Here is a 17,211-nt window from a genome sequence, read left to right on the forward strand (position 1 = left end):
TCATAGCAAAATGGCTTTCCTCACTAAAACTCTCCTCAGGATTTGTCATTTATGATAATGCAAGTAACATTGTGAGAACATTACAACTAGGTGAATTTGAACACATCCCATGTTTTGCCCATAAAATAAAACTTGGTGGTTCTGAAGTTTTTAAAAAAAATTTAAAGGGGCATGCTGGAGATGCTTTCTATGGTCTGGAAAGTTTCTTGACATTTTTGGCATTCAGTAATCACATGTAGAAGACTGCAGCAGCTGCAAGAACAGTTCAATTTGCCAGCAAATGGAGGAACAGCAACAAGCCATCCAAACCTACATAACAAGCCATGACATAGGGAGAAGAGGGGCAATGTACCCAGCACACTGGATAATACTCTCTGTTTTAAGCAATTTACTAAAACCATTTAAAGTTTTAAGTAATGATATTAATTACAAGTAATAAAACTACTGGAAAAGCAGCTAGAGAAACTGAAGAAGGAGATGAAACAAAATTATTCTATTAAGTATGTTGGACTTGTAGATCAAGTCCTTTATTCACTTCGCCAGGACCAAAAGGTTGTCAAAATCTGACCTCAGGCCTCTGATCTGATGTAGTTCTTGTCATCCTGTTTGCCACTGAGGTGTTCCAATGTTTTATAAATGTGTTACACTATATTCTTTTAAACTGAAATTTTGTTAAACAATATTGTGAGCTGTGAGGTGGTCAAAATTGAGTGGAAATGAATTCAAATGAATGTTATTGAGGTTATAATACTATAGGAACCCCAAATTACATAATTGTATATATGTTTTATCAATTAAAAAAAAAATCCATATCCAAAACCAAAGCATGTGAGGGTGGTTTTGGCAAAAATAAAACCAAAACATGATGATAAATTAGAACTAGGGGTGTGCATCATCCACTTTTTGTGTCTTGTGTTTTGGATCTGGATCTTTCTTTGTGTTTTGGATCTGGATTGGTTATGCCAAAACCACCCTTCCGGGTTTCGTGCTTTGGTTTTGGATCTATATTTATTTTGGAAATAAGCATAAAAAAAGCTAAAATCACAGAATTTTTTTGTTCCTATGCTATTATTAACCTCAATAACATTAATTTCCAGTCTATTCTGAAAACCTCACACCTCACAATATTGTTTTTAGGCCAAACAGATGCACCGAGGTAGCTGGATGACTGCTAAGCGACACAAGTGGGCGGCACAAACACGTGGCCCATCTAGGAGTAGCACTGCAGTGGCAGACAGGATGGCAGTTGAAAAACTAGGCCCCAAAGAGAACATAATGCAAAGAAAAAAAAGAGGTGCAAGATGGAATTGTCCTACCCACCCTTATGTCATATAAACAGGACATGCACACTTTAACAAACCAATCATTTCAGCGCCAGGGTCTGCCACACGGCTGTGGCTGAAATAATCAGTTCATTTGGGCCCCCACAAAACAAGCTGGCAATTAATCTGTCCCTGCACAAACTGGCTCTACAAAGGCAAGATGTTGTCCTCAACACCGCTTCCTCACCCTCTTCAGTGTTGTGTACATCCTCATCCTCACAGCGTATTAATTCACCCCCGCTGGAATCCACCACCACAGGTCCCTCAGTGCTTTCTGGAAGAATTGTTAATTCATTTTGATGAACATCATCTTCTCCAAATTTTGTGGAAGCAACCTCTTACGCCTTTCACTGACAAGGTTCCCGGCTGCACTAAACACTCTTTCGGAGTACACACTGGAGGGGGGGGTAACTTAGGTAAAATGGAGCTAGTTTGTACAGAGGCCTCCAAATTGTCTGTACAGGTACAGACTGTCTGACATGCCTACTTGGATGCTGTCACCGATGTAATCCTCCACTATTCTTTCAATGGTGACAGCATCATATGCAGTGACAGTAGACATGTCAGAAATTGTTGCCAGGTCCTTCAGACCGGACCAGATGTCCAAACTTGGTCCTGCCTGCCCTGCATCACCGCCAGTGGGTTGCTTAGGATACCTAAGTTTTTTCCTGGCAGCCCCAGTGGCGGGAGAAAATGAAGAAGGAGCTGTTGACGTGTCACGTTCCGCTCAGCTGACACTGTTTTCACCAGCAGGTCTTTGGACCTCTGCAGGCTTGTGTCGGCTGGAAAGAGAGACACCACATAGGCTTTAAACCTAGGATCGAGCATGGTGGCCAAAATGTAGTGGTCTGATTTCAACAGATTGACCACACTGGAATCCTGGCAAATCGAATGAAGGGCTTCATCCACAAGTCCCACATACCAAGCAGAATCGCTCCATCTTAGCTCCTCCTTCACTTTCTCCAGCTGCTTCTGCAAAAGCCTGATGAGGGGAATGACCTGACTCAAGCTGGCAGTGTCTGAACTGACTTCACGTGTGGCAAGTTAGAAGGGCTGGAGAACCTTGCACAACACGGAAATCATTCTCCAATGTGCTTGAGTCAGGTGCATACCCCTTCCTTTGCCTATGTCATAGGTGGATGTATAGGCTTAAATGGTCTTTTGTTGCTCCTCCATGCTCTGAAGCATATAGAGGGTTGAGTTCCACCGTGTTACAACCTCTTGCTTCAGGTGATGGCGTGGCAGGTTCAAGAGTGTTTGCTGGCACTCCAGTCTTTGGTACGCAGTCGCTGAATGGTGAAAGTGTCCCAAAATTTTACGGCCACCCAAAGCATCTCCTGCACGGCCCTGTCATTTAAAAAAAAATTCTGCACCACCAAATTTATTGTGTGAGCAAAACATGGGACGTGCTGGAATTTTCCCAAATGTAATACTCGCACAATATTGGTGGCATTGTCAGGTATCACAAATCCCCAGGAGAGTCTAAGTGGAGTAAGCTATTGGGCGGTGTGCCTCTTACTAAAATCGTGGATACACAACGTAGCCTGCCCTGTTCCACTTGTCCACATGTCCGTGGTTAAGTGTACATCGGGTACAGCCGCATTTTTTAGGACACTTTTTCTGACATCTCTGTACATTCTCGGTATCGCCTGCCTAGTGAAGTGGAATCTAGATGGGATTTGGTACTGGGGACACACTACCTCCATCAATTGTCTAAATCCCACTGCACTAATGGTGGATACCAGATGCACGTCTAACACCAATATAGCTGTCAATGCCTCAGTTATCCACTTTACAACAGGATGACTGCTGTCGTACTTTATCCTCCTCGCTAAGAGCTGTTGGAGGGTCATTTGCATAGTAAAAGCAGTAGTGGTGTTCCTACTTCCTCTCTGGGATGATAAACGACTCCCAGCAGCAACAGCAGCAGCGGTAGGCATAGCAATGCAGGATCCTCCGGAGGAATCCCGGATAGGAGAGGAGTCAGTCATGCTAGTGACATGGCCTGCAGGACTACTTCTGATCCTGATTGAGGAGGAAATTGACAAGGAGGGAGTTGACGGTGTGGTTTGCAGGCACTTGGATACAACAGGACAATGGAATTTAGGTGTCCATGGACTGCTTATGGTCTTAGCCACAGTTTCTGAACTTGACAGTAATTTATATGAATGCGCTGCAGGTGACGTATAAGGGGGGATGTTCCTAGGTGGTTAATGTCCTTACCCTTACTTATTACACCTTTACACATGCTATATATGGCAAGACAGTTGTTGTCCAGATTTGGATAGAAATATTTCCAGACCAAAGAGGTGGAATTTTTAGTATTCTGCCCAAGCATGACAAGGGGCTTTTTCATCCCACAGACAACAACTGTCTTCCCCAGTGCCTGATATAAACAAACCACATTACCATCAGAATCCTCCTCGTCAACTTCCTCCTCAGCGCCAGCTACTCCAATATCCTCATCCTGTTGTACTTCAACAGTGACATCTTCAAGTTGAATATCAGCAACTGGACTGTGGGTGCTCCTTCCAGCACTTGCAGAGGCATGTAAATGGTGGAAGGAGCCACCTCTTCCCATCCAGTGTTGGGAAGGTCAGGCATCACAACCGCTGCCACTCTTGGACTCTCCTTGGGGATTTGTGATATCTTCTTAGAATGCACAGTTATTTGCTGTGCTTTAGCCAGCTTAAATCTTTTCATTTTTCTAGCGGGAGGAGGAGGGCTTCCATCGTCATGTGAAGCTGAACCACTAGTCATGAATATAGGTCAGAGCCTTAGCCGTTCCTTGCCACTCCGTGTCATAAATGGCATACTGGAAAGTTTACGTTTCTCCTCAGACAATTTAAATTTATTTTTTGGGTCATTTTACTGAACTTTGGCTTTTTGGACTTTACATGCCCTCTACTATGACATTGGTCATCGGCATTGGCAGATGATGTTGATGGCATTTCATCGTCTATGTCATGACTAGTGGCAGCTGCTTCAGCACTAGGAGGAAGTGGTTTTTGATCTTTTACTTATTTTATCCTCCAAATTTTTGTCCTCCATTTTCTTTATGGAGTGCTTTATTTTTATGGAGTGAATAACCCCAGGAAAAATTATTTTGATGAAGGACATCATACACTATACAGGGCAGCCCCTGTAGAAATTATTTTGATGAAGGATAGCATACACCACACAGGACAGCCCCTGTAAAAATTATTTTGATGAAGGGCAGCGTACACCATACAGGCAGCCCCTGTAGAAATTATTTTGATGAAGGGCAGTGTACACCACACAGGACAGCCCCTGTAAAAATTATTTTGATGAAGGGCAGCGTGCACCATACAGGCAGCCCCTGTAGAAATTATTTTGATGAAGGGCAGTGTACACCACACAGGACAGCCCCTGTAAAAATTATTTTGATGAAGGGCAGCGTACACCATACAGGCAGCCCCTGTAGAAATTATTTTGATGAAGGACAGTGTACACCACACAGGACAGCCCCTGTAAAAATTATTTGGATGAAGGGCAGCATACACCACACAGGACAGCCCCTGTAGAAATTATTTTGATGAAGGGCAGCTTACACCACACAGGACAGCCCCTGTAAAAATTATTTTGATGAAGGGCAGCGTACACCATACAGGCAACCCCTGTAGAAATTATTTTGATGAAGGGCAGCGTACACCAAAGGACAGCCCCTGCAAAAATCAGTTGGATGAAGGGCAGCATACACCACACAGGACAGCCCCTGTGAAAATTATTTTGATGAAGGGCAGCTTACACCACAGGACAGCCCCTATAAAAATTATTTTGATGAAGGGCAGCATACACCATACAGGCAGCCCCTGTAGAAATTATTTTGATGAAGGGCAGCGTATACCACACAGGACAGCCCCTGTAAAAATGATTTTGATGAAGGGCAGCGTATACCACACAGGACAGCCCCTGTAAAAATGATTTTGATGAAGGGCAGCGTATACCACACAGGACAGCTCCTATAAAAATTAGTTTGATGAAAGGCAGCGTACATCACAGGACAGCCCCTGTAAAAATTATTTTGATGAAGGGCAGCATACACCACACAGGACAGCCCCTGTAAAAATTATTTTGATGAAGGGCAGCATACACCACACAGGACAGCCCCTGTAAAAATTATTTTGATGAAGGGCAGCATACACCACAGGATAGCCCCTGTAAAAATTATTTTGATGAAGGGCAGCGTACACCACACAGGACAGCCCTTGTAAAAATTATTTTGATGAAGGGCAGCTTACACCACAGGATAGCCCCTGTAAAAATTATTTTGATGAAGGGCAGCGTACACCACACAGGACAGCCCCTGTAAAAATGATTTTGATGAAGGGCAGCATACACCACACAGGACAGCCCCTGTAAAAATTATTTTGATGAAGGGCAGTGTACATCACAGGACAGCCACTGTAAAAATGATTTTGATGAAGGGCAGCGTACACCACACAGGACAGCCCCTGTAAAAATTATTTTGATGAAGGGCAGCGTATACCAAACAGGACAGCCCCTCAAAAAATTAGTTTGATGAAAGGCAGCGTACATCACAGGACAGCCCCTGTAAAAATTATTTTGATGAAGGGCAGCATACACCACACAGGACAGCCCCTGTAAAAATTATTTTGATGAAGGGCAGCATACACCACAGGATAGCCCCTGTAAAAATGATTTTGATGAAGGGCAGTGTATACCACACAGGACAGCCCATATAAAAATTATTTTCATGAAGGGCAGCGTACACCACACAGGACAGCCCCTGTAAAAATTATTTTGATGAAGGGCAGCATACACCACACAGGACAGCCCCTGTAAAAATTATTTTGATGAAGGGCAGCATACACCACACAGGACAGCCCCTGTAAAAATTATTTTGATGAAGGGCAGCATACACTACAGGATAGCCCCTGTAAAAATTATTTTGATGAAGGGCAGCGTACACCACACAGGACAGCCCCTGTAAAAATTATTTTGATGAAGGGCAGCATACACCACACAGGACAGCCCCTGTAAAAATTATTTTGATGAAGGGCAGCTTACACCACAGGATAGCCCCTGTAAAAATGATTTTGATGAAGGGCAGCGTATACCACACAGGACAGCCCCTGTAAAAATTAGTTTGATGAAGGGCAGTGTACATCACAGGACAGCCCCTGTAAAAATTATTTTGATGAAGGGCAGTGTATGCCACACAGGACAGCCACTGTAAATATTATTTTGATAAAGTGCAGCTTACACCACACAGGACAGCCCCTGTAAAAATGATTTTGATGAAGGGCAGCATACACCACACAGGACAGCCCCTGTAAAATTGATTTTGATGAAGGGCAGCGTATAACACACAGGACAGCTCCTATAAAAATTAGTTTGATGAAAGGCAGCGTACATCACAGGACAGCCCCTGTAAAAATTATTTTGATGAAGGGCAGCATACACCACACAGGATAGCCCCTGTAAAAATTATTTTGATGAAGGGCAGCATACACCACAGGATAGCCCCTGTAAAAATGATTTTGATGAAGGGCAGCATACACCACACAGGACAGCCCCTGTAAAAATGATTTTGATGAAGGGCAGCGTATACCACGCAGGACAGCCCCTGTAAAAATTAGTTTGTTGAAGGGCAGTGTACATCACAGGACAGCCCCTGTAAAAATTATTTTGATGAAGGGCAGTGTATGCCACACAGGACAGCCACTGTAAATATTATTTTGATAAAGTGCAGCTTACACCACACAGGACAGCCCCTGTAAAAATTATTTTGATGAAGGGCAGTGTATACCACACAGGACAGCCCCTATAAAAATTATTTTCATGAAGGGCAGCATACACCTCACAGGACAGCCCCTGTAAAAATTAGTTTGATGAAAGGCAGCGTACATCACAGGACAACCCCTGTAAAAAAAATTTAATGAAGGGCAGCGTACACCACACAGGACAGCCCCTGCAAAAATTAGTTTGATGAAGGGCAGCTTACACCATACAGGACAGCTCCTGTAAAAATTAGTTTTATGAAGTGCAGTGTACACCACACAGGACAGCCCCTGTAAAAATTAGTTTGATGAGGGGCTACTTACAATACACAGGACAGCCCCTGTAAAAATTAGTTTGATGAGGGGCTACTTACAATACACAGGACAGCCTCTGTGAAAATTATTTTGATGAAGGGCATCGTACACCACACAGGACAGCCCCTGTAAAAATTAGTTTGATGAAGGGCAGCCTACACCAGAGGACAGCCACTGTAAAAATTATTTGGAATGAAAGGCAGCGTACACCACACAGGACAGCCCCTGTAAAAAATATTTTGATAAAGGGCAGAGTATACCACACAGGACAGCCCCTGTAAAAATTAGTTTGATGAAGGGCAACGTACCCCTACACCACACAGGGCAGCCCCTGTAAAAAATATTTTTATTTTTGGGCAGCAGCCCCTTGACAGACAGGAGCACAGCACCAATGGGCACCTACGTACACCGATGACAGGTGTGACTAACACGGCATGCACACAAAATTTTTTTTTTTCACAGTGGAAGTGGGTGAAGAGAGCACCCCTGAAGGACAGAGCACCCCTGGACAACACAGCACTACAGCCCTCCCTCTTCACAGTAGCCAGCCAGCCCAGTATGTAATGTATATAATTTAAGTACTTTATTATTATATAAAAGTTTTCACAGTAGCCAACAGCTCCCGAGTCTGCACGCTCCATAGCCGGAATGAAAAATGGCGGTGATCACGGGACCTTTATAGAATCCAAAACCCACGAGAATCATACAGCGGGATGATGGCGTTTTGCCTCGTTCCGGGAACGGAATGTGGCGGACTCGGTTCCCGGCTTGGATCGGGGGGGATTCGGATTTCAGAAATCCGAACCCGCTCATCCCTAATTAGAACCAAAACCAAAACATGAGGTTCCGCGCAAACCTCTATTTAAAATATTATGCAAAGAATGCAAGTTTTTTTTTATTTAATTGACTAACACTCTGTTTGATACATTGCTTTGCTCTTTCCTGTTATTTCTTATTTTAAATGTATTCGAATCAAATTCCTGGCTGTTTTTTTGATATTACATGAGCAGGAGCATTTCTTCAATACAATTTTGTGGCTATCAATAATTATTATTATTATTATCATTTATTTATATGGCGCCACAAATGTTCCGCAGCGCCTTACAAAGTACATAAACAAGTTGTAGACAAGCGACTTACAGAACAACACAATACAATACAATATAATACAGGAATAATAATTATAGGTAACAATAATTATAGGTAATGGCGGGTTCAAGGGGTGTGCAGTTACTGGAATCACTGGGATTGGCAGACATTGATCCCAGCTGTGTATCTGGGGGCTGGGACATGAGTGACGTCAGTGGACTCTTCAATGTCGCACCTCCACGTCATCGGCTGCCCCCAGAAGAGGACCCGATTCAGTAAGGATCGCTAATGCAGCTACGTGCGCAGATTTAGCGATTGTTAGCCATTGCACATGCGTATAAGCTGCACTGCGCATGCGCTGCGACGCACAGAAGAATCCATCACAGAATGAGTGACAGGCTGTCAGCAATTGGAGGTGGTGATGGGGGAGTGGTTGAAATAACGCAGACGTGCCTGTCCGTTTGAACGCCATTGCTGGGTGTGCATAAATTAGCCACTGCGAATGCATATGCAGCTTGAGAGCCTACTGCGTGCGAGGAGATATGCAGTTTCTGCAGCTGGTCAGACCTGGAGTAAATGCTGCATACCTGTGTGATGTGTATCGATGGTACCTATGTTTACGCAGAAGAGCGACATTGGACGGATGTGAAAAAGCAGTACTGGGTGTCTTAATGCCGGCTGAGCTTTGGCAAGCCTTAGCATGTTTTTGCCGCTACGTCCCGCGCGAATTTGCAGCTGCAAACGTAATAGCGATCCTTACTTAATCAGACTCTATGTCAGGAGGGGAGGTGGAGGGCATAACTATGTTGGAGACACATTTTTAGTTTCCTATAGAAACATTTTCTCCTGAACACCCCACTTTCTGTACATACTTTTTTGGAAGTATGAGTACAAATCTTATATTTATGATTTGGTTTTGAATCAATTTATAAGTTTTTTGTTTTATACTTTGTTAGGTGCATGTCGTATTATACTGCATGACTATCCACCATGACAGCTCAAGCACATTTCAATGGGATTCATGTAATTAGGTCTTTTCTGGATAGAAGTCTTAATAAATTCGAAGTGATTAGTCTATAATTGCCATGAATAAATCTTGCCTGCTTGTCTTCATCAATCAGTGTATATGGAAATAATGTACATTTAATGCTCATTACTTTTCTTTCAGGTGAAATTACAGGAGAACAGTGAAGCAACTTCAAGTCAAAGAGGACGTTTTGAAAAGTAGCTTGCCAGTAGGGCAGCTTTGCAGAAGTTACATTACTTTGTTAGATATTTAGTTTATGCCAGCTGCACTTATTCATAATATATATTGCACTGCAATATATTATTTTCACTGCTAAATATTTTTACATGACCATTTAGGGAGTCTGATGCCAGAATCTTATTTTTGCAGCACAGACTATGAAACAAATATGCATGTAGAAAAATTACACTGTACCTGATTCACTACCATCACTACTGCGATCACAGCTGCGATTACGCATGCAGGTTTGCTGCGAAAATATGCTAATTAATGCAATTGCAAATCCGTCGCACAGCCAGCATAGAGACGCCCACTATCTCACATCTGTAATACCTTGCAGTCCTGCGTATACATCGGTAACATCGATTAAAATTGGCCCCTCACCCACATCTACAGCAGGTCTGACCTTACTCAGAAATTTCTAACCTTGTTGCACACAGTGAGTACACAAGCTGCGTATGCCGTCGCAGTGGCTAATTTATGCATGCCCATGCAATGGCATTCAAACCACTCCCCCGTCACCATCCCTGTCACTTACTCTGAAATAGCTTTCTCTCTGCGTGAGTGATCGTAGACCGATCGCAATGCTAACCTGCGCACACACACCGGTGCATGTGCAGTACACAACATCAACTGTTCTGCATACGCTGTTGCAGTTACTATCCATGATGAATGAGGCCCAGTGTCTCTACGTATGTCATTTTGTCATTATGCCCTTGAAATTCTTGTCTGATTTACCATTGCATTTTAGTTTAGCCTCAAATACTTTCACTTCTATCATCTATTTTAATATTTAATTTCTGCATCCATAAAATTTCCACATTTATTACTCTTAATAATAAACTATTGCCATTGTCCATACATATTACCCACGCTGTGCTTTTATCTGCATTTTTACAAATCAACTGCACCGTCTCTGTCTCATCTCTGTCTCATACAGCCTACCTTCCTACTTCCAGTCTTCCTCCCCCTTTTCCTCACATCAACACCATGACCAATTTATTTTCCTCTCCCTTTCACTCATAGGGGTATATTTATTAAAGTGTGAGTTTTTAGAAATGGAGATGTTGCCCACAGGAACCAATCACATTCTACTTAACATTTTACTAGCACCTTCTAGAAGATAATAGCTAGCATCTGATTGGTTGCTTTGGGCAACATCTCCACTTTTAAAATCTCTCACTTTAGTAAATATACCCCATAGTCTACACAATGCTTTCTTCTACAGCCTTTCCCCACCTCTATCCACCCCCTTGTCTCCTCCACCACTTCCTTCTATCCACTCTTCTGTCTCCCCTTCAGCTCTCTACTTTTCTCCCTCACCTCTCCTGATCCTCCATTTTCAGTCAGTTCTTCCCCACTATGGTCCTACTATCCCACCACTAAGCTCTGCTGCTTCGCTCCTCCCATTTTACCTCTCCTCACCCTCATCCACATCAGACTACAATCCCTCCCCACCCACCACCTGCAGCATCCCTTCTCAATTTAGGAGCCTGCACCATCACTACACTCTCTTCATCTCTGTCCTTCCAATCAATCTCACCTCCATGCTACAGGAACCCTGATCTCATTTACATATCTCCAACTCACTCTGTCCCTCTCCCCTGTGCCTTCTGGAATGACAGATCCTTCTGTAACAAACTAGTCCCCACCCATGATATTTTCACCTCCAACTCCTATGCCTGTAAACGCCTTACACTGATCTCACCTGCCGATGTGAGTGGACACTCTCTTGATCTGATATTCCTGATTTACATCAATTCTCCCTTCTTTCTCTCTGGCCATCACCTTCTCTCTTCCAACTTGTCCTTCACTCCTTCTTTATCTATAATCACTAAGTGCTCGGCTCACTACTCTCCCCCATTGTCTCTCTCTCCTGCCCTGAAAAAGCTGTTTAACTATGCAATGTCTCCCTTACTTCTGCTCCTATCTCTGTTGCACCAGTGGTCACTACTCATCCTCGCAGACCCACACCTCAACCCTGGCATTCCATATGCACTAGGAGCCTGCAAAGGTGTTCAAGAACCACCAAGTGTGTCACGACCAGAGTTTCTCGGCATGGTGGTCGACGGGTATTACCTGTGAGGTCACTATGGTGGGGGGCGTCTGGCTGTGGCGCTGTTGTTTGGCGAGGGGCATTGCCTGTGCGTGATTCTGTGCGGGCATGTTGTCACTGTGGGCTGGTGAGGCCTGGTGGTGCTTCCGTTCCACATCAGCATGGGCGCCACCATCTTGCCTCCAGTCACGTAACCTAATCGCCCAATCCGGTTTTGTCACATGCTCTCTCTGGCCAGTCACGGCACAGCACTTGGTATTTAGGGAGGTTCAGAGTCTCACTTCATTGCCAGTGACACATGTTTCTCAGCATAGCTGAGAGAGAGCTCCCTGTGCTCACCACCTGTTTCCTGTGATACGTTACCTGCCTGCTTGTCTGCTCCAACCCCGCTGGACTACCCTGCATCCTCCATTACCTTCCCCTTGCCTGAGTACCTGAGTCCTGCTGTTCACCCTGCACCTTGCCTCCACTGACACTCTGCTGGATAATCCTTCCTCAGCCTGCATTCTTCATTTCAGCCACTACACCTGATTTCTCCAGCCTGTCATCAACTGGACATTTCCTTATTAACCAGTCACTACCTGGACAGTTCCCATTGTCTGCCACTACCTGAACATTCTCTATTAACCAGTCACTTCCTGGACATTGTTCATTGCCTGTCACTAACTGGACTTTTTCCAATTACTTCACCACAGCTCCCAAATGCACTTAGTGCTATATCTGGACATATTCATGTCTATCAAACCACTCATTAAAAGTTCCACCTTTTCATTTAAACCTGCTTCAGTGTCTGCTCCTATCACCACCCCGGGCCCACAACAAAACCAGAACCTTACAAAGTGATTGTAGAGGAAATTGTGCTTCAATGTAGACTTCCTCCATTTCAATTTTATACTTTCAACCTACAGTGCTACTCTCTGCCTCTCTAAACTGTCATATTTCAAGAAGCTTATCTCCACCCAGTCCTCCAACACCCGTCGTCTCTTTCCACTTTTAACTCCCCTCTCTGCCCATCTCCTCAACTCTCCCCCTCTCTGCCTTTGACTTTGCCACCTGCTTCACATCTAAAGTAGACTCCATACTTCAGGAAATCACATCCCACCAGACTCTCAATGACCCACCCCCTCCTTTCCCAGTCTTCTCCTCCCATACTGTTTTACTAACTCTGATTTCTTTTTCCCAGTATCTAGAAATGATGTCATAGCCCTCATCTTGTCCTACTCTTTTCTGCCCACCCATTGACAGTATACCCTCCCGCCTCCTCCGCAATCTCTTTTCTGTTGCCTTTTCCCATCTTGCCCATCTCTTCAATCTCTCCCTTCATCAGGCACTGTCCCCTCTGCATTCAAGCATGCCCTTATCTCTCCTATTCTTAAAATACCCACCCTTGATCCTAGCACTTTCTCTAATTACCGCCCCATCTCTGTCCTCCCATTTGCCTCCAAACTCCTTGAGCATATTGTCTACAACTGCTTTTCTACATTTTTTTCCTCCCACTTCCTGCTTGACCAATTTTAGTCTGACTTTCATCCTCTCCACTCTACTTAAACTACCCTCATGGAAGTGAGCAATGACGTCTTTGCTACCAAATCCAATATTCTCTGTTTATTCTAAATGACCTTCTTGCTACCAAATCAATACTCTGGTTATTCTCCTTGACCTCTCTGTTGCTTTGGCACTGTGGACCACGCTCTCCACCTGCAAATCATTCACTCCTTTGGTCTCGTGGCTGTCCTCCTACTTCTCTTGCTAGTCTTCTCTGTTTCCTCTCATGACTCCACTTCCCCCCCAGTTCCACTAAAGGTAGGTGTTCCCCAAGGTTCTGCTCTTAGACCTGTCCTTTTCTCCCTTTATACACCCTCTTTAGGTAGAATCATCTATTTTTTTACCTCCAATATCAGCTTTATGCTGAGGACACACAGGTCTACCTCTCCTCCCCTGACCTCTCCTCCTCTCTCCTCACTCATACTCCTTATTGGACTACTGTAACCTACTCCTCACTGGTCACCCTGACTCCAACTCTCTTTAATCCAATCTGTCATCAATGCTGATGCCCAGCTCATCTTTCTCTCCAAACACACTACATCTGCCTCCTCTCTCCTGCAATCCCTACGCTGGCTCCCCTTCCCCTTCTGAACCCAATTCAAGCTTCTCACATTCACTTGTAGTTACAAAGCCCTCAGCCCATCCTCTCCTACTTAGATCTCTGACCTTATCTCCCTTAGCACTCCCGCTTGCCCTCTTCGTTCCTCAAATTAATGCCCACTCTCCTGCCAACTGATTACTTCCTCCCACTCCCACCTCCAAGATTTTTCCCATGCTGCTCTCTACCTTAGGAAATCTTTCCCTTCCTCTTAGACTACCCACCTTTCTACAAAACTTTAAACAGGCTCTCAAACCCACTTCAAGAAAGCCATCCAGCTCTCATACTAACCCCACTGCTCCATGCACCATGCTCACTGTCTCCCCTATCTGTGCCACTCCTGTATGTCTGTCCCTCTCCTTTAAAATGTAAGCTCTCACAAGCAGGGCCCTCTTCCTCCATGAGCTTTTTCTTCCCTTACTTATACTATCTCCCTACAATGTAATTGTTTGTTCTCTATGTATATGTCAAGGTGCAGCAGAACCCTTGTGGTGCCATATAAATAAAGTAATAAAGGATAATAATAAGAATAAGACAAAAAATAATAATTATAATAATAAAGGGGGGGTGGGTGGCTGGACTCACACCCTAATTTTAAACATACTAAGAGAGGCTACCATGTTGAGACTTGTAGTGCCATGCAGGTGCACACTCTAAGCACTAAGAATACTGATAATCAAAGCATTTTACTATCTCAGTCATGCTAAAAAAATTCTGTATTTCAGAATATTTGGATATGGGAGAATCAACCTGTATATATATATTATTATAAATGTTTTGGTTATCAGTATTCTTAGTGCTTAGAGTGTGCACCTGCATTTTCTTTTATCTGGATGGCACTATATACAAATGTCAGCAGCTTCGAAAACGCATAACGAAAAATAATATATATATAAATTTGCCAGATTTATTAATATTCCTGCCTTTCTTGTGAAAAAAGTATTGACAAAGATTTACTTGATGGTCTCTGCAGGCCAATCTCTTGCAATTGCAAAAGTTTTCATCTATGTGCTGACCAATGCATTTGTGTTCAAGCACATGTTGTCAGTGAAGTGAACACATCACTGCTACTGATAATTATATATTATGTTTTGTGTGTAAGCCACAGAGGTCAAAGATGACTACTTAGTAGGAAAAATATTGTCTGTGCTAAATAATTACTGCCAGTGCCAACTAAGGATGTAAGCTAAGAAACTATTGTATTTTCTGAGCTTGATAAATTTGACAAGCTATTTGTTGCCATTGGAAAGGTAAGAACTGCATTAAAATTGTGATCCTTAACTAACGCAGGCGTTATATCCTGGTAAACAGTTTAATAAATACCGCCAATAGTGCAAGGCACAAAAAACATGTGTAACCTGTAGTTTTTCATGAAAATAACAATGACAAATAGGCCCACTAACCAAATGAGACCAGTTCATGAGGACAATTTTCTGTGTATTCAAAGCAATTGTTTTATACTGAGTGCTTAATTATTACACAGGAGTACTTAAACTAAGTGCAGCAAACCTATCTTGATGGATATTATGTATACACGGATGCTCTCCTTGACAGTTCTGTGTACACATATATGCATCTAGTCCTCAACAAAGTAATCCCGGAAAATTATTTTTTGTAAGCGTGTGCTTTACTTTTTATGTATATTATCCAGCTCAGTAATATATATACAGTGTATATATATATATATATATATATATATATATATACATATATATATATATATATATATATATACATATATATATATATATATAATATATATATATATATATATTAATTACATTACTTGCTCTTTAATGAAATATTAATGCTGACATGTCTGAGAACTAATCTTATATTGCTTTATGTTACACTATTTTTGTAATGAGAACATTTATTATCCTAAATAAAAGATTTATTTGGGCTTTTGATTTATTTATTGTGTATACAATATTCATTATTGACTATTAAGTGAGACTTTCACTAACAAAAAATGAGCTCCAGATAATAAAATATGCAACTTTAATTATACAATGGGCCTGATTCTGAGTTGTGCTCAGCTCCATATAAGGTCACGTTTGGAATGCAGATAATGGAATGGTAATGTGATTACACATACACTGTTATCCATTTGCAGACATAATTAGTATCACTAGGATAGCGCTTACACCTACTCTATGCTGGGTGCAAGAGATCCATTTGAAATAGGCATATCTTATGAACATGCCAAAACCCTTAACAAAACTGATAGACGTGCTTACATGTCTTACCTTTCTAAACAGCAAACTGGCTTGTACAAAGCGAATGAATGGGAGAATGTAAACAACAGGCTGATATACACGGAGATAAAGTCTCTGAGGTGCAATAAAAAGTGCACAGCAGGTGGCTATACAGTGTGGTAATTGTCTCTGAAAATCATGTCAGCGAAACAGCAAACTTAAATGCACAATAAGGAACAGTCTTCACATTGCAGGTAGACAGAATTCACAGCAGGGTAACATCAGATGAACAGAATATAGTGGATACCTGTGAGAGTACAGGAACAGCCAAGACTATTAAAGTAACTGTACTGTAGTTTGCAGGAATCTATGATCTGCAAACTTTATTTGTCCTACGGAATATGATTGCCACCTAGCAACAGCAGGTGGGTACAGGCAGCAAGCCGCCCGATGATCCGCTGCAGGCAGGGAAAGTGAATCTTTTAAATCACTTCCCTACCAACTACACAGCAGAGCTGCACATGCATGTATGGTGGTCATGTGCACGCTGTGGGGCATAATATGGTGTAAGGGGCATTACTGTTTGGGGCATAATATAGTGTAAAGAGCATTACTGTGTGGGGCATAATATGGTGTCATGTGACGAAGGGGCACTACATTGTGGCACAATTTGAATTGGGGGTACTATTGTGTGGTCACGCCCCTTCCCAGCGAGCCCACACCTGTTTTTTTTCAGCACGCACCCTCCCTGCTTCTATTGTGGAGGGGGGCACCAATGCTCTTTATGTACACAGGGCAACAAAATGTGTTAGTAACAGCTCTGCTTTGGTGTACAAAGATGTGTCCTTCTCTGTGTTCAGCACCCCTGCCCTAAAATAATCCTACAGTGCACACTATCTAATCCTATACAACTGCTAAGCTAGTGCTTGGTCAATTGGGAAAATGCCTAACCTTTTCTTTGGATGTGACCTACACCAATGTAGTGCCAGCTTTACATAACAGAACCAAAACAAATACCAAATGTCTGACTAGGGCACATGTTTAAATAACCTGGAGGATGTGCTCTTTTGTGTGTAT

General features: G+C 42.9%; 1 protein-coding gene across 1 annotated transcript in view; it reads left to right on the forward strand.

The window, feature by feature from the left end:
* The window catches only part of THEMIS (thymocyte selection associated), a 97,763-nt gene extending 88,044 nt beyond the window's left edge, over nucleotides 1–9,719 (forward strand). Inside the window, exon 5 of the mRNA XM_088451904.1 lies at nucleotides 9,660–9,719. Within this exon, the coding sequence (XP_088308030.1) occupies nucleotides 9,660–9,719 (60 nt within the window). The remainder of the gene's footprint in view (nucleotides 1–9,659) is intronic.
* Nucleotides 9,720–17,211: the final 7,492 nt, after the last annotated feature.

Source organism: Taudactylus pleione, unplaced genomic scaffold, assembly GCF_031769625.1.
Source record: "Taudactylus pleione unplaced genomic scaffold, aTauple2 ptg000006l, whole genome shotgun sequence".
In the NCBI taxonomy this organism is placed as follows: Eukaryota; Metazoa; Chordata; class Amphibia; order Anura; family Myobatrachidae; genus Taudactylus; species Taudactylus pleione.